Below are 26,830 nucleotides of genomic sequence, written 5' to 3' on the forward strand. Positions count from 1 at the left end.
TGGAATCACTGGGAGGTGGAGGAGAGGGAAGAGGTGAAGTACGAGTAGGAGAAGATTCATGTGAGGGGTGTGGAGCAGCAGCAGAAGGAGAAGGAGGGGGTGGTAGTGAGCGAGAGCCCGAAGCACGAGGTGGTGGTCGTCCCCGTGAGGTTGTAGCAGGAGGTGGTGGTGGTTGTCGTTCCTGTGGTGTTGATGGAGAAGGAACATCTTGTGGGAGAGATGCCTGTGAGGTTAGGGGAGAAGGAGGTGATAGTCATTATCCCTGTGAGAGTGATAGAGAAGGAAGTCAGTTTACGGCAGTGGTAAAAGGAGAAAGGAAAGGTGGTCCCCATGAAAATGGAGGAGAAGGAGAATGTCGCTCTGAGGTAAGATTTGGGATCACCATCGGGTTTCCCAATGAGGTTGTGGTTGGGATTCAGGCTGGAGGGGGCAGTAGTAAGAAAGAGTTTGGAAGTGTGGAACTTAGTGAGGACGGCCAAGGGATTCACAGTGACAGAAGAGATGTTAGTAAAGAAGGTTTCAGGCTGCCCAGTCAGCAAGAGCAGCAGAGCTGGATGGAGCAGGCATTGAGCACGGTGAGAAAGCATTAAACTGTTCTAATTTTATTTTTCATCTCTACGAATTTCCAGGGGATTTTTCTAATCAAATCTCACTGCAGAAACTTGAGTATGAAATCCACAGTAACATTCTTTCTAATGCCATATTGAAACAATCTCCCTGTAACAGGCTTATTTTGTTTTTTCTTCAGATGAAGGTAAAATCACCCATAGCATTGTGTGAAGCCAATTAGGGAGCTCTGCCCAAATGGCTGGTACAAATATTTATCTTTTAACTGCCATCAATGAAATGGATTATCAGTTCACGGAGATATAGAACATTACAACACAGGAACATGCCCTTTGGTCCACAATGTGAACATGATGCCAAGTTAACTTGTCTCCTCTGCACATATTTGATCCTTATCCCTCCAATCCCCGCATATTTAAGGCATTGCTGCTTTCATGTTCTCCAGACTTCTACTGAGATTCATTTCAAAAAAGGATTTGGAAAGGATTTAAATGTCTATAATAAGAGGGTGAAATACCCATGAGTTGGAGAGCGGAGTTGTTTACTGATACCACTGTTGCTTTTGGCAATATGACGGGAGGGGAGTTCACTTTTACTAAATACTAGTGGAAAAATAAACAGTCCCTTGCAGAATCAGCGTCATTAAAAAAACCAACAAACAGCCCCAGCTGGTGCATGTTCTAAGCTAATAGTTCTGGCTGGCATCCCAGGTGTTCCATCAGAGTCTCCAATATAAATGTTTGATGGTGCAGTAATGTCGCAAACACGTTGCGTTTTTATAGCATAAAACTAATTCCAAATTATTTCACAGGAACATTAGTTAGCAAACTAATTACCATCTAGTACCAACTAGTTACCATCCTCTATCAGTTTGAGCATATAACCAAAAGCTCGGTGAAAGTAGATTTGAATAAAATTCTAAACAGGAAAGAGAGGTGAAAATTGCAATGTCATTGTTAGTGGTGCAAGTCATATTTGAATGCGTGAAGCTACTCTTTACTTTAAACTTTGAAGATACAGCATGGAAATAGTCCCTTCGGCAAACCGAGTCCACGCCGACCACTAACACTATTCTTCAAATTAGGGACAATTTTACCAAAGTCAATTAAACTACATACCTGTATGTATTTGGAATGTTGGAGAAAACCTATGCGGTCACAGGGAGAACGTACAAACACCGTACATACAGCACCCGTAGTCAAGATCAAACCCGGGGCTCCAGTGCTGTAGGCAGCAACTCTACCACTGCCCCACTCTGCCACCGGAGAATACTGGAGGAATACTGAGATCCTGAAGAAGATGGATTTTACAGAAGTCAAGAGAGAACAAAGTGCCAAAAGTGCAGAAGATGCTGCAAGATGCAGTTGTGAGCCCGTCAGATATGGTGGAGTTGAAGCCACTTGAGTGAAAAGTACTATCAGAATGTAGCGGACACAGAGTTGTCCGTCAAAGAACGAGACAGGACGCAAAGTTTGTCCAAACACAAAATTCTTTATTGCTACTACGTCTCCTAACCCACACACAGTGCATGCGTGATTATAGAAACTAGGTGCAGGAGTAGGCCATTCGGCCCTTTCAGCCTGCACCGCCATCCAATATGGTCATGGCTGATCATCCAACTCAGTATCCTGTACCTGCCTTCTCTCCATACCCCCTGATCCCTTTAGCCACAAGGGCCACATCTAACTACCCTCTGTGGCAGAGAGTTCCAGAGTTATTATCACCTTAAATAAACACCAGGGGCACCCATGACCACTACGTGACCCCTACCTCTCGTCACCAGGACACGTGACCCCCCCCAGAGCCGAAGGTTATGTACAGTGCGTGGCCCACCAGGGGCCGTCACAAGAACAGACCTAAACAAGCCAGAAAAACTGGGAATGTGAATAGGAGTCCTTACAGAGAGCAGGATGGGATGATTCATGATGATTCTGTGAGTCTTTAGTCACTCGCCTATCCTGCAAGATTCAGAAGTTAAGAAAGGGAAAGAAAGAGTCCAAATTGAAAGTGAGTCCATGTAAAAGTGAGAATAGGGTGGAAATTGGTAGCAAAGGTGATGAAGCATTTGAGTACTGTTTGTCAGCAGAAAGCAGCACCAACATAAAAGTGGTGAAGGGCTCCAGAGTAAAATTGGAAACAAAATTTATTCTTGTCTTCAATATATTGTAAAATGTGGTGAAGAAAAGGGCCTGTGAAGGCTTGAAACTAAACAGTTTTCCTATCTTCCACAAGTTGACAGGTGTAGTTTGGACCTTTACAACTTCCCATCTTTTATTTGGAGAAACTAGTGGAACTAAACAAGAAATTTTCAATGTGAGGTCAAATTCAACCAGATGAATAAGGGTGATGTTGAACTGTTCAGTTACTTCCTGTAACCTATTCTCTCTCACATCCCCATCAGCTCCACCCCGTTTCGCGTTCCTTACCTTTGGGAGAGAAATCTGAATGCCCCAGGGGAAACGCATGCAGTCAAAAGAAAAACGTGCTAACTCCACACCAACATCGCCAGAGGTTGTGATTGAACCTTGGTTGCTGTAACAGTGAGGCAGCAGCATCATGTTGACACACGACTGCAGATGCTGGTATCTTGAGCAAAAAGCAAACTTATGGAGGAACTCGGCATGTCATGTGACAGATATTCTTCATCAGTTGGGACTCTTTTTCAGTTCTTAGAGGCGAGGAGAGAGTGTTTGTAGATAGAGGTGAAGGGAAAGGGTGGGGCAAGACCTGGTGGCTGATAGGTGGATCCAGGTGAGGAGGGGTTGATTGGCAGATGAGTCAGCTGGGAAGAGTAACCTTGATTCCCTTAATATCTCAAAATTGATCAATCTCCATTTTGCTCTGTTGCCAATTAACCTATAAACCTGATCGTCTTTAAATTTCTTTAGAATGTGGGAGCAAAACTGAGCACCCAGAGAAAACCCATGCGGTCACAGAGAGAACGTAGAAACTTTGCACGGACAGCACATGTAGTCAGGATCCAGATCCCTGGCGCTCAACGGCTCTTTTGCTGCACCACTGTGCTACCCTGGAGAAATGCTGGAGGAACTCAGCAGATCAGGCAGCATCTGTGGAGGGAATAAATAAATTACATTGCTGATTGTGACTCTTCTTCAGACGGATGTAATCTGGGAAAATATTTGGAGATTGATATTTGGACTGTATTGTCAGCTGTGGCAGTGGAAACAGATACAATCACTATGTTTAACAGGTATTTTAACAAGCACCTGACTAGGCAAGGAAAAAATACCTACTATGGGCAAATGTACCAAATATTACATAGGCATAATTGTTAGCATGGATGTAGTGGACTGAAGGGTGTGTTTCTGTGTAGTATCTACTCTATGACTTTGAACACCATGCCTTTCATTCTTTGATTATTTAATTTAAAAATAAATTCATTTAAGATGGATGACCACACATTTTCCCACATTTATATTTCATCTCCCATATCCTCACCATTCACTGCCTGTCTATATCTTCTTGTAATCTTGTTGCATTCTCCTCGCAGCCCACGCTGCTTTCAGTAAACTTGGGTGTTTCCACTTGGTCTTCTCATCCATGTTGTTATTGCTATAAATTGAACAGCTGGAGCCCAGACACTGATTTCTATTCGCACCCTCAAGTCACAATGTCCTAATTTGACAAATGAGCATTTCCAACATTTTCTAATCCTCACATTTAATCATCTTTTTGGCAAGATTATATGCCTTATGCTTTGTTCTCATCATACCATGACTTCTCTTGTCAACAATGTCTGGACTGGTTTCCAGCTGGATTAACGTATATTTGTTGCACATTATCTATTATTAACCATTGCTTGTCTACTATTTGACTTTTAATGAAGTTTCCCAAACTATCAAAGCCATCTCAAGCCTCTTACCTTTGTAGTGTGCTGTGTTTAGATTTAAAGCCTTGGTCTCAGATTGAACATATTTACTTTAATCAATCAATGCTATCATGTTATGATCACTCTTCCCTCGAGGCACAATATTAGATCTAAACTAGCCTCTCTTTGTTCTTCATCATACTGACCCAGAAATATATGGCATCAATTTGTCCTCCACCGTGTTTTGCTCATCTGATCTAAAATATCTCTTGCGATTACTGTTTTTATCTTGTATGGGCCTCTAATTTCCTGTTTTATACAATGCCCAATTTGCTACCTGTTTAAGGAGGTATAGACATTCTCGCCAGTATTTTCAACCTACGGTTTCTTAACTGCACCCAATATAGTTCTGCTTCTTGGTTTCCTAATTTACAATGCTTCTCCTTAACGACCTACATCCCAATTGTTGTTATCTACTTTTCTTTTTTTTTTAACCATTTTGTCTATATCTGTTCGAAAAGTTGAGTATCCTGCAGTATTTGGTTTAGTGTAGAGATACCATGTGGAAATAGGCCCCTTGGCCCACAAAGTCCACGCCGAGGGGCCTAGCGATCACCCCGTACACCTGTTCCATGTTATTCCACTTTCTCATCCTACACGCCAGGAGCAATGTACAAAAGCCAATTAACCTACAAAACTGGCTTTGGAATGTGGGTGGAAATTGGAGCACTCGGAGAAATCTCATGCAGCCACAGGAAGAACATACGAACTCCACACAGACAGCACCCATAGTCAGGATCGAACCTGGATCTCTGATGCTGTAATGCAACAGCTTAACCACTGTGCTGTCCAAGTTACCAAGCTTGGCCCCTTTGTAACCAGATTTCTGTAAGTGCTGTTAGATCATGCCCATTTTCTTCTGTTTGTCATACTGCACACATTCCACAATATAACTGACGAGAGACTGCTTTGGGTGCTGGGTGAACAGTGATGCATCTGAGCCGAGAAAATTGCATTCGGAGCTGATACAGATACAGGTTCTGACATCAAGCTTGAAATTTGTGGAAGAAGGAGGACAGTGATTTAAAATAATGTGTTTAGACTGTTAAATTCTTAACATTTATTAATGACATTCAAGAGGCTGAGTTATGATTATTTATACTATTTTGCAGCGGGGAATTCATCAGTTCAGAGCAGACAGTTTGGCTGCCAGAGTTCAAGGTGGGAGTTTCCAAGCCATGCATGGTAGGATTAGTAGTCTAGCTTCTGTGAACCAATGCACTCAATCACCGTAGCTTGTCATTGGTAAATATTCTCCATCTTTGAAGTTATGCAGAAGAGATTCCCTAGGATGTTGCCATTTCAGCTATGGCGAGACATTGGATCGGCTGGGTTTGTTTTCCTTGGAATGGAGAAGCATTGCGTGGAACGTAATTAAGATATCAAAATTACAGGGGTCATGCAGAGGGTAGATGATGAGAAACGTTTCCTATTAGCAGAGGCGTCTGTAATAAGGTATGGGGTAGGAGACATTGTGGATGAACTTTTCACTTGTAGGCTGATTGAAATCTGGAATGCATTGCCTGAGGGTAGTCTCACACATTTAAGTATTCAGATGAGCACTTGAAATAGCATGACATTGAAGGCTACCAACCAAACATTCCGGAAAACGGGATTAGTATAGAAAGCCTGATAGTTGGCCTCCTTCTTCCACAGATACAGTGGCCAAAAAGGCCTATTCCCATGCTGTAAAACTCCACGACCTTTCTTAAATGCATATTGATATTGGACGACAGATAGCACAATGGGCTAAGAGTTCGGCTGGCGACCGGAAGGTAGCCGGTTCAAATCCCGCTTGGAGTGCATACTGTCGTTGTGTCCTTGGGCAAGACACTTCACCCACCTTTGCCTGTAATGGAATGTTACGGCGGCAGGCGCGGGCACACCGCGACGCCCTGTGTCTCCCTTTCAAGGGAGATGCTAAAAATGCATTTCGTTGTCTCTGTACTGTACACTGACAATGACAATAAATTGAATCATCATATTGGGTTGATAATGATCAAATATCTTTCCACTTTTAAAATGTTTTTATACAGGTTTAATTGCATTATTACCGAACAACATTATGTAATTTGAAATAAACACTCATTTGACAGGGTGTGTGTCAGTTTGTTTTACTGGTGTATTTTCTCTTCCACAGCATTGCACCTTTCTCTTTAGATATGTAATAGATGTGGGGTGGGAGATTGCAACCTTCATGTGGTCCACCCTGTTTCGACGAATGCAATCAACCTGACGTGCACAAACAGAAGATCAAACAGAAAAAATTGTCTTTCAACTTTAGGCTGTGCACGCCATATGCAAGAAGAAGTGTAATAGATGTAAAGGCACCATTAGAAGTGTGCGTCTATAACCTCAAACTTCATAAATCTCCACGGTATCTTTGAACCTTCATTCCTCCAAGGTATCTTTGTTCCTTCATTTCTCATCCTGAGCACCCTAATGTTAATCACTCCATCAAAAGTGCCCTATTCCTAAGCTCCCCACTCTAAGCTAATCTCTCCAGCCTTGAAACGCTCTCTTCAAGCTTGTATTAGCAATGGTTACCATGAAACTATTGAAAAATTGTAAAAACTCATCTGTTTCATCGATACCCTTCAGGGAAGGAAAGCTATCATTCCAAATCATTATGGGGCACCAGATCCATAGATGTGGTTGACTCTTAACTACATGTCAATGGACAGGCAAGCTGCTTAGTTCATAGTCATATAGCTCCTGAGCCCAGAAACCGGTCCTTCGGCCCAACTCATCCATGCAGACCAAGTTGCCTCACTGAGGTAGTCCAACTACTTGCACCTGGCGCCTATCCCTCCAAACAGTTCTTACCATGAACCTGTCCACGCGTCTTATACATGTCGAAATTGTACCCGCCTAAAACACTTTCTCTAGCATTTTGTTCCATATAACAGAGTTGACGTGGAAAAGCTTTTCCCACTGAGAGTAGGGAAGATTCATACAAGGGGACATGACACGAGAATTAAGGGACTGAAGTTTAGGGGTAACATGAGGGGGAACTTCTTTACTCAGAGAGTGGTAGCTGTGTGGAATGAGCTTCCAGTGAAGGTGGTGGAGGCAGGTTCGTTTTTATCATTTAAAAATAAATTGGATAGTTATATGGATGGGAAGGGAATGGAGGGTTATGGTCTGAGCGCAGGTATATGGGACTAGGGGAGATTATGTGTTCGGCACGGACTAGAAGGGTCGAGATGGCCTGTTTCCGTGCTGTAATTGTTATATGGTTATACACAACACAGTCTGTGGCCCTAGGGTCCCTATTAAGTTTTTCTCCTTTATCCTTATCAGGAGACAGTTGGGGAAGGTTAATACCTGTTGACTTTGCCAGTGACATATACAATCTGTGAACTAATTTTATGTCTCTCCATGACCAAGCCATTGGATGCCTCAATGGCCTGACATCTACCTTTATTTGTTAATGTTTCTGTGATGCACTGTGTGCCTTTTTACTATATTAAAAATGTTATTTGCATAAATGTGGCTTTCGTAGCAGTATATATCCTATTATACAATGTATCCGCAACATTGGAGGAGCAAAAAATGTGGTAATGGAAGTACTGTGCTCTATCACTTGGGGGCAGTGTTGGCTTTTGAAATAAAAGGTATTGAACATGCAGTGTCAACACCAAATGTTTTGCCAAGATTTGCAATAGGTTGTCACAAGGTCACTAGGATGAATTATTTATTCAAACTCCATATCTAGGATACAGCTGGAAAATTACCAAAAATGAAATATATTTGAAAATTGTGGGATTTGATGTTATTTTCTTTTCCGTCAGGTTTTGGATTTTTAGTTTGTGGTAATGGTATTATTAAAAATGACAGATTTGACTTAATACTGCATATTACTTCAGGGTAATTTTCTTTTGTTTTAAATCCAGTTCAGGAATATTATTAGTGCAAACCACTTTGCATTTCACTTTCCTTTGCTCTGACAATAGCAACAGGAATATTGAGAAAATGTACATTGAAAGTGCATGTGCTGAAGTTTAACTATTTTGTTTGTTTTTCAGGCAAAAGGGGCTCTGGAGAATGGTGAGGTGCCTGTCGGATGTCTGATGGTTTACCACAATGAGATTCTAGGACAAGGGAGGAATGAAGTCAATGAAACCAAGAATGTAAGTTAATGCAGGTGAAGCTATATAGCAGAACAAACTGAGGATGATTGTGGCTTCGGTTCATGTGAAAGTAATGCTTTTTCAAAGTATATTTTTCCCATTGACTTCAATAGGCCAAGTGTATAAAGTTGGTCATTGCTCACATCATCCAGAGTCACATTCCAAACCATGAACTCATCTAAAGTAATTGTCCTGCTCATTCGATGGTCCCATGTTCATTTGCCAACTCTCATTCTCAGTTAAGCAAAGTCATGATTTTAAAACATCTCATCCTTGTTCTAGTTCCCTTTGTAACCTCACCTCTCCACATCTACAGTCTTCCCCAGTACAATCTGAAAGAGACGTCTCTGCTCCTCTAGATCTGCCCTCTTGATCGTTCCTGAATTTACCTACTCTACCATTGGGCTTTCAGATGGTCAACAAGCAAATCCTTAAATTGGTGTCAAAAACTATGCACCTTTCAAAATACACCTCTTTAAACAAGATTTTGAACATGTTTTAATACCTTTGTAAATTTATATCCCAGAGGTGAGGCTGGAATTATTGAATTTGATGTTCTTGTCTTCTAATGTGAGATTTCAAAACATTTTGCAATAATACTTTTTTTTCCAAATACAAGTTGTTGTTGAAAAGCCACATTGACAAGGTTAGGCCAGTAATGTGCAACCACCAATGCTTCTAAAGCCTAGCAGAAGAGTAATAGTATGTTGGAATGGAAGGCAGCTGATACCGAGCTTGGGTTTCAAAAATGTGTGGATAATTAAATATAGAGAGCATCGGAGACATAAAAGGCTGCAGTTGGTGGAATTTGGAATACGAATTGAACTACTGGAAGAAGCAGCATATTGTAAAGAAATGGTCTAAGATTTGGGTCAAAACCCTTTATCAAAACTGATGGAGTGATGAGACAGAGGGTGGTTAGTAATAGGTGAAAGTAGATGAGGGAGGGATGATGGGCAGATGGGGCTAGGTGGCAGAGGAGAGATTGTTGAGACAAATAAGTGAAAAAATATTAGGCAGATGGAAATAGATGGGTTTGGATGGCGACAGAGGCTGGTGGGTGATAGATGGGAGCAGAAAAAGAAGTGCTGACAGAGATGGAACCAGGTGAAAGAAGGGATAGGAAAGGTGAACTTAGCAGGAAGAAACCAAGGTAGATAGGTATGTGGGTGACGTTAACAAGGCTTAGCAACAGCAACAAGGGAAAGAGGAATGGAAAATGTGAACTGGGAGAGGGAGCCTGGGTTGACTGGTGGGATTGGAAAAGGAACACAGAGGGTGTGGATTACTGAAATTAGAAATTGAAGTGCATTTTGTTTTGCATTAAAATATTACGCAAGAGAAGGAGCTAGGGTTTATGAATCGTGTTCTACGTGCCTCCTCATCACTGATCTCCGGGATATTGATTCCAACTCACCCAGTCGTGCTGCATTTCCAGTGATGCTGTCTCATGGTGCTTCTAATGCAATTTCCAGCTTTCTGTGAGAATCTACCCAATCTCGTGCTTTTTCTCCTGCTCCTCATCAGGCCTCATCAGCTCCAGGGAGGTGGTCACTTAGCACTGATTAACTCCAAGAAGACCAAGGATATTTGACTTCAGGAAGTCCACCTCATCCCAGTAACGGGTGAGGTGGCATTTAGCTTCAGTTCCTGGGAGATCCGATGACCTCTCATGGTGCTACTCTGATAAAGCTCATCATTTCCAGCTTTCTGTCTCCTGAGAATCTACGCCACCATCTCGTGCATCACAGTATTTTGGCAACTCTCTGCTCCGACCGGAAGGCATTGCTGTTTTCACCGGTTTCCACAGAACCAAAGCAACTGCGGACACCATATCTTGGATGTTACCCTCCTACCATTGAAAGTTATGACTCATCCTTAAATGTACACAGACACATATTTTTTACAAGACTAGGCAACCAATTCTGATACAGTAGATAAACTCATATCAATCGCCAGAACTGTGTGTAGTTGAATTCTAAGGATACAAAGCCATCCTTTTAATGAGAAATGTGTTTCTTCTGATAGCTTTCTTTCGTCATTTTGACATTTCTGAGACTGATCCAATTTCCATCTTTTCTTTTCACCTATTCATGTTTTGATGATGCAAGTTTGATCAACATGTATTGCCCATTCTTAATTGTCCTTGTGAGGGTGGTGGCAAGCCAATTTCTTAAATTATTGTGGCCCTTCTGGTAAAGTGTGTTCCAGGAATTCGGCTATGTAATGACAATAATACTTTATTAGCCAAGTATGTTTTGCAGCATACGAGAAATTTCATTTGCCAAGTCAGTCATACAAATAAAAAGCAACAGAACACACAAAATCCATTTTAACATAAACATTCACCATAGTGTTTCCTCACTGTGATGGAAGGCGAAAAAAAAGTTCAATCCCTTCCCTTCTTTGTTCTCCCGTGTTCGGGGGCCTCGAGCCTTCAGTTGACGGGACGATCTTACTCCCATAACCAGCGGTTGAGCCCTCCGCATTGGGGCGATCAGCTCCTGCATCGGGGGGGGGTAATCTCAGCTCCCCCTCGCCAGCGATCGGACCCCGGGTCGGGGCTGGTCGAACCTCTGCGTCGTTGGAGCTTCCAGACTCGGTCTTACTCCTGAGCCCTTAATGGTAACGTCCGCAGGCCGTGATTGTAGCGATCCCAGGCAAGTCCATGCCCTGCGGTGGGGGTCAAAGTCAGTCCCGAGGAGACCTCCAGCTCCATGATGTTCGGCCGCAGAGCAACTGGAGAGATGACCCAAAAAATCAATCGCATCTTCGCCTTGGTAAGAGGCTGAAAGAAAATGTTTCCCCTGACCCCCGATCCTCCCCCATATATAACAAACCAGAGAACATTTACCCAATCTTTTAAAACACACTAAAAATAACAAAGAAAAGATGAAAAAACAGACAGACTGTTGGCGAGGCTGCCAATTGTACTGGCCCCCTGGTGGTAATAATACATTTCCAAGTGTGTGACTTTGAAGTGAAGTTGTGTTCCTACGTAACTGGTGTCCTTATATAACCATATAACATTTACAGCACGGAAACAGGCCATCTCGACCCTTCTAGTCCGTGCCGAACACGTATTCTACCCTAGCCCCATATACCTGCGCTCAGACCATAACCCTCCATTCCTTTCCCGTCCATATAACTATCCAATTTATTTTTAAATGATAAAAACGAACCTGCCTCCACCACCTTCACTGGAAGCTCATTCCACACAGCCACCACTCTCTGAGTAAAGCAGTTCCCCCTCATGTTACCCCTAAACTTCTGTCCCTTAATTCTCAAGTCATGTCCCCTTGTTTGAATCTTCCCTACTCTCAGTGGGAAAAGCTTATCCACGTCAACTCTGTCTATCCCTCTCATCATTTTAAGGACCTCTATCAAGTCCCCCCTTAACCTTCTGCGCTCCAAAGAATAAAGCCCTAACTTGTTCAACCTTTCTCTGTAACTTAGTTGCTGAAACCCAGGCAACATTCTAGTAAATCTCCTCTGTACTCTCTCTATTTTGTTGACATCCTTCTTATAATTAGGCAACCAAAATTGTACACCATACTCCAGAATTGGCCTCACCAATGCCTTGTACAATTTTAACATTACATCCCAACTTCTATACTCAATGCTCTGATTTATAAAGGCCAGCACACCAAAAGCTTTCTTTACCACCCTATCTACATGAGATTCCACTTTCAGGGAACTGTGCACAGTTATTCCCAGATCCCTCTGTTCACCTGCATTCTTCAATTCCCTACCATTTACATCCTCTTTTGATTTGTCCTACCAAGATGTAGCACCTCACATTTATCAGCATTAAACTCCATCTGCCATCTTTCAGCCCACTCTTCCAACTGGCATAAATCTCTCTGTAGACTTTGAATATCTACTTCATTATCCACAACCCCACCTATCTTAGTATCATCTGCATACTCACTAATCCAATTTACCACACCATCATCCAGATCATTGATGTACATGACAAACAACAGTGGACCCAACACAGATCCCTGTGGCACCCCACTAGTCACTGGCCTCCAACCTGACAAACAACCATCCACCATTACTCTCTGGCATCTCCCATTCAGCCACGGTTGAATCCATCTTGCTACTCCACCATTAATACCCAACAATTGAACCTTCTTAACCAACCTTCCGTGAGGAACCTTGTCAAAGGCTTACTGAAGTCCATATATACAACATCCACTGCTTGTCCACCTTTGTGATAGAAGTCATAGGTTTGACAAGTTTGAAGCCTTCTGTCAGAGTTACCAAAGTGAGTAACTGCAGAGCAGTTTGTAAATGGTTCACACTGAAGCCATAGTTCGCTAGCAATGGAGCTAATTGATGAGATGCTAATCAAGTGAACTGCTTTGTCCAAGAATGTGTAAGCTTCATTGAAATGCACTCTTGATGCAAGTGAAGATTAATCTGTCAAAATCCCAATTTATGCTTTATAAATCATCCGGCACAACTCATCCATGCTGAAGATATACCTAAACTAGTCCCAATTTCCTGCTTTGCCCATATCCTTATAACCTTTACTGTCCATTTGTTTCTCAAAAAGTTTTTTAAACATTGTAATTGTACCTATCTCTACAGCTTCCATTGGCAGCTCGTTTCATATAACCTCAAGTCTCCGTGTGGAAGAACTTGCACCTCATGTCCCTTTTCAGTCTTTTTCCTCTCATCCTAAAGAGCCTGTCCCACTTTCACAACCTAATTCACGACCTCTGCCGAGTTTGCACTTGACTCGTACTCGCAGCATGGTCGTCACGAGGTCGTCGGAGGCCGTAGCAAGCCGTGATGCGAGTCGTAGGTACTCATGGCATCAAGTAGGTTGGGGCGTTTTTTCTAGCCTGATGAAAAATGTCCACGAGTAAAATAAGTCGTGAATTAGGTCGTGAAAGTGGGACAGGCCCTTAATCTATGCCATCGTATTAGTTCCCCACACTAAGAAAAAAAACAGGTATTCATCTTATCTATGACCTTCATGATTTGATGAACCTCTGTAAGGTCACCCCTCAACCATCTGCACCCAGGAAAAAAACAACCAGTACCAGCCTATCCAGGCTCCCCTGATAACCCAAGCTCTCCAATCTTAGTAACATCCTGGTGAATCTATTCTGCAGTCTTTCCAGCTCAATGACATCCTTCATGTAGTTGGGTGACCAGAACCACACACAGCACACACTGGGCGGCCATGGTGGCGCAGCTGTAGAGTTGCTGCTATGCAGCGCTTGAAGCGCTGGAGACCCGGGTTCGATCCCAACTAAGGGTGCTGTCTGTCCAGATCGTTGTTTCCTCCCACACTCCAAAGACATACAGGTATGTAGGTGAATTGGCTTGGTGTATGTGCAAATTGTCCCCAGTGTGCGTAGGGTAGTGTTAATGTACGTGGATCGCTGGTCGGTGCGGACTCGGTGGGCCGAAGGGCCTGTTTCCGTGCTGTATAACTAAACTTAACCAAACAAAAGTATTCCAAGTGTGGTCTCACGAACAATAGCCTCTACAGTCGCAACATGATGTTCCAGTTCCCGTGCTCGATGTCCTGATTGATGATGTAGGCTTGTATTCTTATTGGAACCAACTGAAAGTTGTGAGTGAATGGCTTTGCAGCGCATATCGATCACGGTGGTCTTTTTTGTAAGTACGTGGCCCTGTGCTACAAGCCTGATCCATGATTCCTCTCTGCACAGGCTACACGACATGCGGAGATGGTTGCCATTGGCTATGTCTTGGAGTGGTGTCGCCAGAAAGGCAGGAGGTGGCAGGAAGTGTTTAAAGCCACAGTGCTATATGTCACTGTGGAACCATGTATCATGTGCGCTGCAGCCTTGCGACTGCTGAGTATCCTTTAACGGTTGTACATTTGAGAATGATTAGCAACCCCAGCATACCTTTCTCTATAAAAAATCTATTTGTATTTTAAGTAACGTTCCTTTTCCTCACCATGTGACTGCAAAAAGATGAGCAAGAATTTTTAAGTTTCTAAACCAGTTATCTGTTGACATTCTGATGCATTAGCATGTAGATGCCAGAGACAATCACAGCCTGGGAAAATTGAGCTTTACTCGCACAAAGTTCTCATTCCTACATTAAAATTCCTCCCCAGCCTCGCTCTTCACTTTCTCGTGGTTTTCTCTAGTTGGGACAACCATCCTTTTTCTAACTCTTGCCAGCACTGATAACCTCCCCTATCGCTGCGTCTCCATCTCATTGACTCATCTATCTCATAATCTCCATCTCACTTACTTTTCCATATTTCTAACTTCCTCCAGCTTATACAACCTCCTACTCTGTGACATCCTGTCCATACAACAATGTGTTATTTATACTTCACTCTCTGTGAGTGAGTAGTATCTCTGGGGAGAAGGAATGGGTGATGTTTCGGGTCGAGATCCTTCTTCAGACTTCCTACACATGTCTTTGCTGTTAGCTCCTGGGATCTAACCCATGGAATTCTCTCCATTAACCTCTAAACCTTTGTTTCCTTTTTAGGATACTTCTTAAACCTCTTAAAATCTTTGACCAAGCTTTTGGTCAAATTTTGTATGAATTAAGCTCCTGTAACAAGCCTTGTGATTCTTTGTTATTTTTAGGTACTGTACAGTGTTTAAAATAGGTGCTTCCACTTGTCGAGAGTGACCAAAACCATAAGATATTCACAAATAAATCCAGGAAAATGTTTGGCACATGTTATGTTAAAGGTGTCTTAAAAATTTATATTATTAAGAATAAGGTAATGAATTGTTACAAAAGTGTGGATTTTTCTTGTTTAATGTTTTGATTTAATTATTTTCATTTAAAAGTTATCAAGTGGGTGTAAGTCTGTTAGCTCTCAATTATTTCATAGTCTAATAAACACCTCTTATCCAGCTCCTTCACTGCCTGGCTCCATGTGGTTATTTTTCAATAGACTCATTTAAATTTTTTTAATGTTTTTTTTTTACCAGATGAAGGGAACTTTGTTGATTTAATGACTTTCAGGAGCCCAAGTGAGCAGTCAGTGATTTGCAAGAAAAAAGACAATTGAACGAATTATTAAGTTTTGGATATTTAAAAAAAAAATTAAGCGCATGTATACCTTTGTCCAGAACACCTTCCTGCTCTTGAGACTTCATTACGGAGTTGTTAAATATTCTGACGCAGTGTCACTTTCCGCTGCTATTTGGAACGAAGCAGTCTATTTATAGAGATAAATTGCAGCATTGTGTTGGCACTCATTTGAACCACACGACACAGCAGCCACTTGGGAGAATGATTAAGTGGGACGGACGCAAAACTCTTCGCCCATAATTGTGTTGAGCAGCAATTATCCACGTTGCTGTGTAGAAAGTGGAAGCGCCTGCCACTCAGAGGATTGAATGAGACCACAGCTATTGTGGTGGGTCCTTAACACAAGGGGGTTGGAGGTAAGAGTAAGGAAGTCTTGCTGAAAGTACAGGGCGATGGCCTTCCTGAGTATGCATTATGTTGCTCCACATATCTATCATTCTTTACTTCCCAGGAGCACTATACTTCAGAACTGCAGCCTGCACTAATTACCCATTCCTCTGACACCCATCACATCCAAAATGTTATCTGAACACTGCTTCCTTTTTACTTTATCTCCTGTCCTACTTTGAGTCGAATTCAGCGATAAAACATTTCCAAAAACACTTGCATTTCTGCAGGATTTTTAAGAACTTCGAGGCATCTCAAGCCATTTTGCAGTAAATAAGCATACTCAAAACCAATCTTTTCAACCTACAATAATACTACCCATTTGGTAGACAAAGTGATACAGCTTGATAAGTGGGGCCGATGATATTAAGGAGATGTGAAATTAAGGGAATGTGAGCAAGTGTTTTTTCTCCAGTGAGTCGTTAATCTGGAACACAATGAACACAAGGGTTTCAGGAATTTTCAGAAGAATTTGGTAAATATATGATTGGAGAAAGAATATGAGGGCCATGGAAGAGGAAGGGAGGGGATAATTGGAAAGCTGTATGAAAGAACTGAGACAGGCACATGTGGTGGGCCTGCTGAGATACTTCTACCTTGTGTCGTTCCAGGCCAACAGCCATAACAAATGGCATTTCCCTTTCCACCAACAAATTGGACAAAAAAATGCAAGGAAAGTCCAGGGGGTTTGATGGGGAGAGGAATTAGTAGGGGGGTGGGGTGGAGGTGGGTGGGCTCCAACCAGTTTTATTTGGAAGAAAGGTTCTTTGTTTTCCTTAACTCTGTTGCAGACATTCCACTGGTTGTGTATGGCTGTCGGAATGAGCGTTTTGGAGGCTGTGGTTCAGTGCTGAACATTCCCGCAGATGATTTACAACACACTGGAGCACCCTTCCAGGTAAACGTGTTACAGAAATATATGTGCAATGGTTTTTCAATGTCTTTGCATTATTACAAGTTCCAACCAAAGTCCTGAAGGCACATAAGACTGCAGCTTCTGTAATCTGGAGCAACAAGCAAGCTGATTGAAGGAACAAACAATATGCTGGAGCAAAAACCAAAGTGCTGGAGGAACTCAGTGGGTCAAGCAGCACTTCCCTCCCCACAAGTGTATCCATCTGTTCCACTTTTTCCTCTCATTTTCTCAACTTATCTCCCAACACCACTTCTCCACCTCCTCCATCTGTCACTCTCCCGGTTACACCGATTAAATATGGAGCATGATGTCAAGAGTCCTTGGGATTCTCTGAGACAAACTGAGAGAATAGGTGAGAACATGGATGTAACTGGTGGAACAAATATGAGAACCAGTGGATAAGATGTCTAGATTTTCGGAAGGCCTTTGATTAAAAAATCAACATAAAAGATTAATGCACAAAATTAAAGCTCATGGAATTGGGTGTTACCCTGATACAAATTGAAAGCTGATCAATAGACAAGAGTAATTGTGTCATTTGTGGGGTGGTAGGACAACCCCTAATTATCAGTCTGAAGAAAGGTCTCGACCCGAAACGCGGCCCATTCCATCTCTCTAGAGTAGGTAGCCTCTAGGTAGCATTTTGTGTCTACCCCTAATTATTATCTATTTCTAAGGGTAAACTCCTTTACATGGCGAAACCATGCGTAGACTCTGTGACCATTTTGCCGAACACTTGTTGTACTGGATCCGCCGAGGCCTACTGGATCTCCTGGTTGCTAGCCATTTTAACTAAACATGGGCCACCTCCATTGCGAGAGTGAGGCCAAACTGGAGGAACAGCAACTTTTATTCCAATTGGGTAGCTCACAACTTTTAAGTATGGACAATGACTTCTCCAATACTAGGTAACTAACCAACAAACAACCCTTATCAATAATCAGGAAAACAAGTGGAAAGTTGGGCTTTATAGCAAAGAGGAGCGGAGTATCCAAGTAGGAAGGTCTTTCTGTAATTGTGCGGGGAACTGGGAAGACCATGCTACTGTGTACAGGATGGCTGCCATTTTTTAAGGATCATATTATTTCCTCGGAATCACTTCATAGAAGTTTCATAGTTGATTTCATGGAGTTGTCATGAAGAAGTCAAGTCGACTTTATTGTCATAAACAAGCACAGTGAGGTACAGGTACAATGAAAAACTATTATTTTAGCAGCATCACAGGCACAATCATAGATTCTGAAAGTACTAAACAACATATTACACACAGACTGTGAAAAGAAAAAGCCTGCAAAACAAGTTATTAGTGCAAAAGCACAATTAGGAAACAAGTCCATAGTAGGTCAAGAGATGGTCCGCAGGGTTCCATTGCCTCGGTAGGAATGGGGTTTTTATAAGGTCTGCTCAAGATGGTTATACTCATACTCATACTTTACTTTATTCATCAAGTATGTTTTGCAACATACGAGGAATTTGATTTTCCATACAGTCATACTATTAAAAAGCAACACAACACACAAAATACTTTTAACATAAACATCCACCACAATGACTCCTCCACATTCCTCACTGTAATGGAAGGCGAAAGAAAGTTCAATCTCTTTCCTTCATTGTTCTCCCGCGGTCGGAGGCCTCGAGCCTTCCGTTGACAGGACGATCTTGACTCCTGTAGCCGGCGGCGGACCCTCCGTGTCGGGGCGATCAAGCTCCTGCATCGGGGAGGATGTCAGCTCTCCGTGCCGGCGATCGACCTCATCTGCGACTTTGGAGCTCCCGACTTGGTCTCTCCCCAGACTACGAGCCCTTGATGTTAAAGTGTACAGGCCGCAGTTGGAGCATTAATCCCAGGCAAGTGATCGGTCCGATGGTACGTCCACGGCCCCGCGGTGGGGCTTAATGTCAGTCCCGAGTAAGGTCTCCAGCTCCACGATGTTAGGCCGCAGAGCGACTGGAGATACGGCCCAGAAACCAATCGCATCTCCGGCAAGGTAAGAGATTTGGAAAAAAGTTTCCCCCGACCCGCTCCCCCACCCTCCACATAAAACAAACCAGAGAACATTAACACAGACTTTTAAAACACACTAAAAATAACAAAAAAGAGACGAAAGGACAGACAGATTGTTGACGAGGCTGCCATCGCGGTGCCACCCGGTTTGTGGGTTGAGTAGGTTCAGCCAATGCTGTCCAGATTTTAGCAGATCTATTTGAAATGTGAGATTCTAGAATGGTTTGACAGGGTAGATGCTGAGAGGTGTATCACATGTGGAGAATCCAGAAGTGGGAAACATGGTTTCAGAATAGTAGATTCCTCATTTAAGGTGGGAACGTGGAAGTCCTTTTTTGATGAACGTGAGTCTGGAATCCTGTCTCTAAAGGACTACAGAGACCAAATAATTGAATATATTCAAGGCCAAGAAAGATCGTTCTGGTTAACAGAAGAGTGGAATGAGATCAGATCGGCCAAGGCCTTATTGCTAGAGAGAACAAGCTCCTGTTTAACTTAGAATTGCTTCATGCAAATGGGCCCGTCCACCCACCGAGATCTTGCCAATCATCTACCACCTGTTCACACTCGTATTGCGTTGTCCTGCTTTTGCATCCACTCCCTAGACACCGGACAATTTACAGAGGCCAATTAACCTATAAAACCCACACGTCTTTGGAATGTGGGAGGAAATCGAAGCATCTGGGGAAACGTGCAAACTCCATGCAGACTACACCGAGCTCAGGATTGAAGCCAGCTCTCTGGCACTGTGAGGTAGCTGTCCTACCATCTGTGTCACTATTTCTTATGTTCAAGACAGTAAAATAGTTCCAAGACCTGACGGAAGTGAAAAAAATAAATGAAAGGTAGTGGATAGAAAAAATGTAGCCTGGATGGCTTGACATTCTCTTTCAAAACCGTGGAAGGGTTTGAAAAGATACATTTAATGAATGTCACCAATATAAGATCATTTGTAGTATGGGATGTCACACTGTAGTGGTTGAATTACTAGACTGGTCACCAAAAATTAAAATCTGGAAGCATGAGTTTAGGTTCAACCATGGCAGCATGTAAATAAATTAAAAGAGAAAGTAATCTTGACCATAAACTTACTGTTTTGGTGTAAAACGCCATGTGTTTCACTGATGTCTTACGTGAAAAGGGAATGGATGTTAGCCCTCCCAGGTTTCCAAAGTACTCTTCAAATTTACTAGACAAACCTTCGTACAGTATTCAGATACTATCCATTGTGAATACAGTAAATAGTTTAACCGCAGGTAGCCATTAAAATTAACAAGCAATTGCTTCTATTGATATTTATGTAATGATACTTGATTAAACAATATAAAGTATCTCCTTTGGTATTTTTGGCTTGCAGAAACAAAAATAAACTTATTGCTGTTGAAAAGATCTTTAATTTTGAAAATCTTGCAGGGTAAAATAACTTTGTTACTTACGACTCTGAAACTTTCTAACCCTCAACTCCTTTCCTCCATTGAGCCAATGGTCTTTATAACGTGATTTTCTATAACATGAGGTTTCCTAACTATATAACTATTGCAAACTATCTGTACATTTTAGAGAGCAGTGAAACTCTTGCACGATGGTGGTCTACGTGTGTCGCTCTTCTATCTCTGGGCTGTTTCAGTGAGTTCACTGTCAGGAAGGATCCTGTTAGCCTAGGGTTCCCCTAGAGGAGATTGCACCTCATCGTTGTGGCTCTGGAGGTTTTAATCAAAGATGGGCATGGATGCAGTGTGCTGAAGTGCCTGTTCCTGTTCAAGTATGACTCCACGATCACACAGGCACCACCTGCTCACCCTGTGAAATTTCCTTTTATTTCAACCTTTAAATCATTAGAAAGTTGGAGGGGGGGGGATTTTTTTTTTTTCATGCGTCAGTGTCTGTGCTGTTAATCCGGAACTCCAGGCCAAACATGAAGATTGGTGCCCACCGTGCTCCCCTAGCTGGGTGAAATTGAGCAGATTTGGAGACAGAAAGCTGTAGCCAAATTGCAGGTGATTACTGGTGTTAGAATGCTTGGCATCTAGTTTGAAGAGGAAAGACTTTGGCAGATGCAAAAAATATAAACAGAACAGAAATCGAAGCAGGGTCAGTGAGTTGCTGGAAATAAACTATCCATTGGAGGGAACCGTGTATTGTACCCAGTGTGGTTCCATGTGTCCAATCATTTCTTGAATTGTCCACCCTGTATTGTCATGTATCCTCTTGTACCTCAGTGTGAGCTTATCAATGCTCAAGGACCTTAATCTGTCACTGCCATCCAAATAAGCCCAACACCAGACACATCATCCTCTACCTCCCCTTGCCATTACCTCATTTCAATGCATTGACCTGCTCTAAGCTGCAAAATAATTTAATTAATCTTGTGTTGACAACTTTAGTGACCCTTGGGAAAGATTATTTCCTGCATGTGCTGCTGCTTTAAGCAGCAATGAGTGCCATTCTTACTTTTTCATGACTTAGATTTTGGTGAATCTTTAGTTAAAAATCGCCTGAGTGAAGCTAGAGATTGCAGTAACATTTTTGGGTTAAAGAAAGCAACTCCTTAACAATCTGCGAAACACAAATAGACAAGAAGCGATATGATCATGGTACATGAAATTTGGAAAGGGTAAGACAGAATGAATAAGATGGATTTATTTCCCTTATCAGTTGCTTAAATCTAATGCTATTGATGGAAAGACAGAGAGGTTGGAATTAATTATTTATGATACAGAGGAGAAATAAATTAAATCCAACGGGAATGGGGCTCAGAGTAGTTGTGCAGATGAAGAGGTACAATCACCAGGAGAAGAAATAATAAATCCAGCAGGCAGACACACGAATAAGTGAACATCATGAATTCACACCTAAATTGCAAGTATTTTAACGCAAGAAGTATAACTAGTAAAATAGATGAACTCAAAGCTTTAATTAACATGGCAGTCTACCATATTGTTGCAATCACTACGACATGGTTGGAGAATGCCCAGGACAGGCAATAATATCCCTAGCTATATAAGTGGTGGTGCATAGTCAATACATAGGAATCTGCTGTAGCTATCCTTGTTATCTAGATTGTTGAGTAATGAGTATAGGGCTAAGAAGATTTTAGTTTAGAGATGTAGTTTAAAGAAACAACATGGAAACAGGCCCTACAACCCACCGAAACCACGATCAACCATTTACTAGTTCTGTCCTACACACTCGGGACAATTTACAGAAGCCAATTAACCTACAAACCTGCACGTTTTTAGAATGTGGGAGGAAACCAGGGCACCTGGAGAAAACCCATGCGGTCAGAGAGAGAATATAAAAACTCCATACAGACAGCACCTGGACAGTCAAGATCGAAACCTGGTCTCTGGCACTGATGGCAACAATTCTACCACTGTGCCACCCGTGGACCTGTTGTGTCGGTAGACTAACTGAAGTGGATCAAGGCTGTCTGGGTTGCATTGAACGCAAAGTGCTAGAGTAACTCAGCTGGTCAGGCAGCATCTGTGGAAGGAATGATGGATAAGTGATGATTTAGGTCTTGTCCCTTCTTCAGACTGACTATAGTAGCATGGTGAAACCTGGAAAAGAGTTGGTGACGGGACAAAGCCTGGCAATTGAAGAATTGATAGTTTGGGAAGAAACTGCAGGTGCTGGTTTACACCAAAAATGCTGGAGTAACTCAGCGGGTCAGTCGGTATCTCTGGAGAAAAGGAATAGGTGGCGTGCCGGGTCGAAACCCTTCTTCAGACTGATGCTGCCTGACCCATTGAGTTGCTCCAGTATTTGGTGTCTATCTTCAATTGAAAAATTGATACTGGTGAGGGGTATTTGATTGGCAGATAGGTGGACAAAACGAGAGTTGAAAAGGGAGACAAAAGGGTGTCGGATAAGGAGAGAACAGGAGTGAAATGCAAAGCATTTCATCCATCGACTATAACAGAATCCTGTAACTGCAGTGATGTTTGTTGAGCATTGGCTCTGCTGTGTTAATGCAACCACAAAATTTGCATGTACATAGGAGAGGTATTCTCATTGTGCATCTCAGTGGTAGTGATGTTGATTTACACCTGTGGAGAATAGGGTTGCGACTTGCAACACAAGTGGATAGACTGATAACGAACGTGTATTATATTGTTGTTTTCATTGTTCGGGGCATTGGGTATAAGAGTCAGAAAGTCATTTTTGTATCTTTATAAAATTTTGCTTAGGCCGCATTTGTGTGCAGTTCTGGTCTCTCCAATACAAGAAGAATGTGGAGGATTTTGAGGGTACAGAAGAGATGTACCAGCATGTTGCCTAGATTAGAGGGTATTAGTGATAAGGAGAGTTGAGACAAACTTGGACCATTTTCTTTTGAGTGTTGGAGGCTGGGGGGTAACTTGATAGAAGTATATAAAATTATGAGAGGCATTGGTAGGGTAAACAGTCAAACTTTTATCTAGGGAGGAGATGCTTAAAAACTAGAGGACATAACTGTAAGGTCAGAGGAAAAGTTTTAAAAGAGATTTACTTTACTTTAGACTTTAGTGATACTGTAGAAACAGGCCCTTTGGCTCACCGAGCATGCCAACCAGCGATCACCATGAATGTGTAGGGCAAGTTTGTTACACAGAGAATAGTGAATGTTTGGAATGCGTTGCCAGGGTTGGATGTAGAAGCAGATATGGTGTTATTTAAGAGGTTTTTATATGTAGATGAATGTTAAAGGAAATGAGGAATACGGATAATATGCATATGGAGGAAATTAGTTTTATTTGACATCATGGCGGCATGCACATTGTGCCCTGAAGGGCCTGTTCCTGTCATGTATTAGGTTGCCTGACACTTGCCTCAAAAAACCAGCAACACAAAGTGGCCTCATCATCAGTGCTAGCAACTAGCTGTGTACAGTGGAGAGGTATCCATCAAGTTAGGGCAGCACTGTGGCGCAGCGGTAGAGCTGCTGCCTTACAATGCCAGACACCCAGGTTCAGGTGACTACAGGTGTTGTCTGTATGGAGGTGGTACGTTCTTGCTGTGACTGCGTGGGTTTTCTCCGGGTGCCCCAGTTTCCTCCCACACTCCAAAGACGTACAGGTTTGTAGGTTAATTGGCTTTGGTAAAATTATAATTTTATTTATTTTATTTTTACTTTTATTTTATTTCGGTTTTATTCGTCGCATTGCACATAAAGTGCAAGTGAAATGAATTTGTCAACAGCGGTACAATGAGAAAGAACACACAATAAACAATAAAAATTTAACACAAACATCCACCACAGCATTCATCACTGTGTTGGAAGGCACAAAATTTGCCCCCGTGGTCGGGACCAGAGTCCAGAGTCAGTCCAGAGTCGTCTCTTCCCCTCCGGAGACCGCGGCTTTAGGTTGGTGTAGGCCGCAGGCCGGCGGTCAAAAATTTAAAGTCCCCGCCGCAGCCAGAAGCACCGCAGACCGCAGGGCCGGTGGTCGAAGCTCCCCTCCAGGGGTGATGGTAAGTCCATGCCGGGTCCGCGGTAGAAGTTGGCCGCAGGCCGGCGGTAGAAGCTCCTTCTCCCGGCACCCCACGAGGGATCCCGGGCTGCGGATGCCACGCCAGCTGGAGCTCCGCAGACCGCGCCATCAGGCTGCCGCGGGCCAGCGAAACGGAGCGCTCCCCTCCAGCGAGCCCCAGCGAGGACTCGCCCGCTACGCGCCGAGAGTCCACGCTGCGCCCGCTGCTGAAGCCCTGGGCGCGTCTCTGGGAAAGGCCGCCCGATCCTCGTTGTTAGGCCACACGGGGGAGGCGACCTCGAAAAAGTCGCCTCTCCATGGAGGAGGTGACTGAAACAGTTTCCCCCTCACCACCCCCCCACACAAGACACACAGAGAAACATAAAAAACATACTTTAAAACATACTAAAAATCAAAAAAAGTTGAAAAAAACAGACACACTGCTGACAGGGCACCGGCTTGCAGCGTATGTGTGTGGTAGTGTCAGTGTACGGGGTGATCGCTGGTCGGCAGGGACTCGGTGGGCCGAAGGGCCTGTTTCCATGCTATATATCTAATAACTAAAAGTGTTCTCAGCCTGGCTGAACGTTCCAAGTGCAGATTTCCTCCTCTGTTTCCACGATCTTTCAATCTTCTATCCATATTCCACTTAAAGATCAAATGGATTAGGATATACATTGATTCGCTGTGGGCTTGCTTCCAGTAACATGTATTCCTTTACCAGAGCACATGAAAAGTTTTATCCCACTTCTCTTGGAGGGATACAGTTATGGTGGTGCCTTGGGGGCAGTTTCAGTGCCTACATTATATGTTCTCAGAATCCCTGTCTGCGTTGAGGAAATCAACCTCCAACTCCACTGCCTGGGCTCAGTTCCAGGAGATGAAATTACAATGTTGGAACTGACATTCAGATCACATATGGAGATGTAATTTGTTTTGCGCGCAAGGCTGTAATACCCAAAGTCCACAGTTGGTGTTGTTATTGTATTCTCGGAGCCATAAAACCAGCTCGTGAACTCCTTATATTGGTGGTTCTACCATTGGGGGTGAGCTGCTTCCTGCCTTGCCCTCTCCAGCCGGGAGCATGGAAAATCCTGCTTAGCTTATTGTTATCTGGCTGCTGATGTTGTCAAAAGGGCCCAGCTATCAAAGCGCACACCAGCACTTGCAGTTAGCCAAACAAACCCCAGTTTCATCCTGACTAATTGACTGAAAACCAAAAGCTGTTTAAAGTAACTCAATGACTCTAAATTGCAGCTCTGCAGTATGATCAACTCCACCTTAACCATTTCTTCTGGGGATTGGTAGGTGGGGGTGGCGGTGGTGGAATCACATCATAAATTTTATAACTTCCTCATAAATTCAGATTTGCAACCTGGTTTTCTTAGCAAGATTGAGAGACTTCTTATGAAATCTTGACCAGAGTGTGCATCCCAGTTGTTAGCTCTAGATCAGTGGGAAATACTCTTGCTTTCAATTTAGTTGGTGGTGGGTTCAAATCTGACTGCGGTGCCAAATGGAGCTATTCATACTTAGTAGGTCGAAGGGACTGCTTCCATGCTGTATATTTCCATGATTTCTGTGACTGTTGGAGGCAACTTATTTCAGACGAGGAATTAAAGCAATGTCCCATCACCCAAGCCAGGTAATGACAGCATTGCAACATTTCAAAGAAGTCCAAGGAGTTCTACTGAGGTCCTGGCTAATATTTATTAGTAACCATGCTGAAAACATGATGTGTTTGGGAGTTTGCTGTGCTGCATTTCCTACTATAAAGCGGTGACTAAACATTAAGACTACGTAATGCTTTGGGTTGCCACAAGGGCGGGTAAGATACTGACTAAATGCAATCCTTCTCTCTTGTTGCAGTGCATAGGCGGATACAGAGCTGATGAAGCAGTGGAGCTGTTAAAGACTTTTTACAAAGCTGAAAACCCCAATGGTTTGTATGGTCCAATCGTCCTTTGTGTAACATATTTGGACATTTGTTCGAAACCAATTTACAAACTTTTTTAAAAATTGCATTTTTCCAATACAGCACCAAAATCAAAAGTGCGGAAGAAGGAATAAGCCCTGCCATATCGATCCTAAAGCTGTGAATCATTCAGGGTTTGTTTAAAAGACAAACACTTGGCCAAGAAGTTCAGTGTTTAACATAAACTGACTGGACAGTGGAAATGAATAACCAGTCCATGTCGACTGAGCCAAGGGATGCTCGCAGAAAAACAATGACAGTAATTGTAGACAGCAACGAGACACCTCACACCTCTCTGTCTCGCTAACAGCCTCACCCTCCTGGTGTGCTTGCCAAGTCTGACAGCATTTTGGGATGGCCTGTGTGTTGCACAATTGTCTCACTCCCTGCCTTTCATTCAGGATTGAGAATCCCACGTGGGGGTGTGGGGTTGAAGGTGTAAGCATGTTCTT

The 26,830-nt window shown here is 42.9% G+C and overlaps 1 protein-coding gene across 3 annotated transcripts; it reads left to right on the forward strand.

Moving 5' to 3' along the window:
- The first annotated feature begins 42 nt into the window (after positions 1-42).
- On the forward strand, positions 43-26,615 carry adat2 (adenosine deaminase tRNA specific 2). Of its 3 annotated transcripts, none has more exons than XM_055639142.1 (6): positions 43-575; positions 8,485-8,589; positions 14,283-14,433; positions 16,821-16,927; positions 26,273-26,345; positions 26,442-26,615. In XM_055639142.1, exons 1-6 carry the CDS (start codon positions 555-557, stop codon positions 26,471-26,473), a joined length of 489 nt encoding a protein of 162 aa, XP_055495117.1. In that variant the 5' UTR covers positions 43-554; the 3' UTR covers positions 26,474-26,615. The 3 variants fall into 3 exon arrangements, with proteins under 3 accessions (XP_055495117.1, XP_055495116.1, XP_055495115.1); XM_055639141.1 differs by having other exon boundaries at positions 227-365; XM_055639140.1 differs by lacking the exon at positions 43-575 and adding an exon at positions 6,617-6,860.
- Positions 26,616-26,830: the final 215 nt, after the last annotated feature.

The sequence above is a fragment of the Leucoraja erinacea genome, chromosome 8, assembly GCF_028641065.1.
Source record: "Leucoraja erinacea ecotype New England chromosome 8, Leri_hhj_1, whole genome shotgun sequence".
Lineage (NCBI taxonomy): Eukaryota > Metazoa > Chordata > Chondrichthyes > Rajiformes > Rajidae > Leucoraja > Leucoraja erinaceus.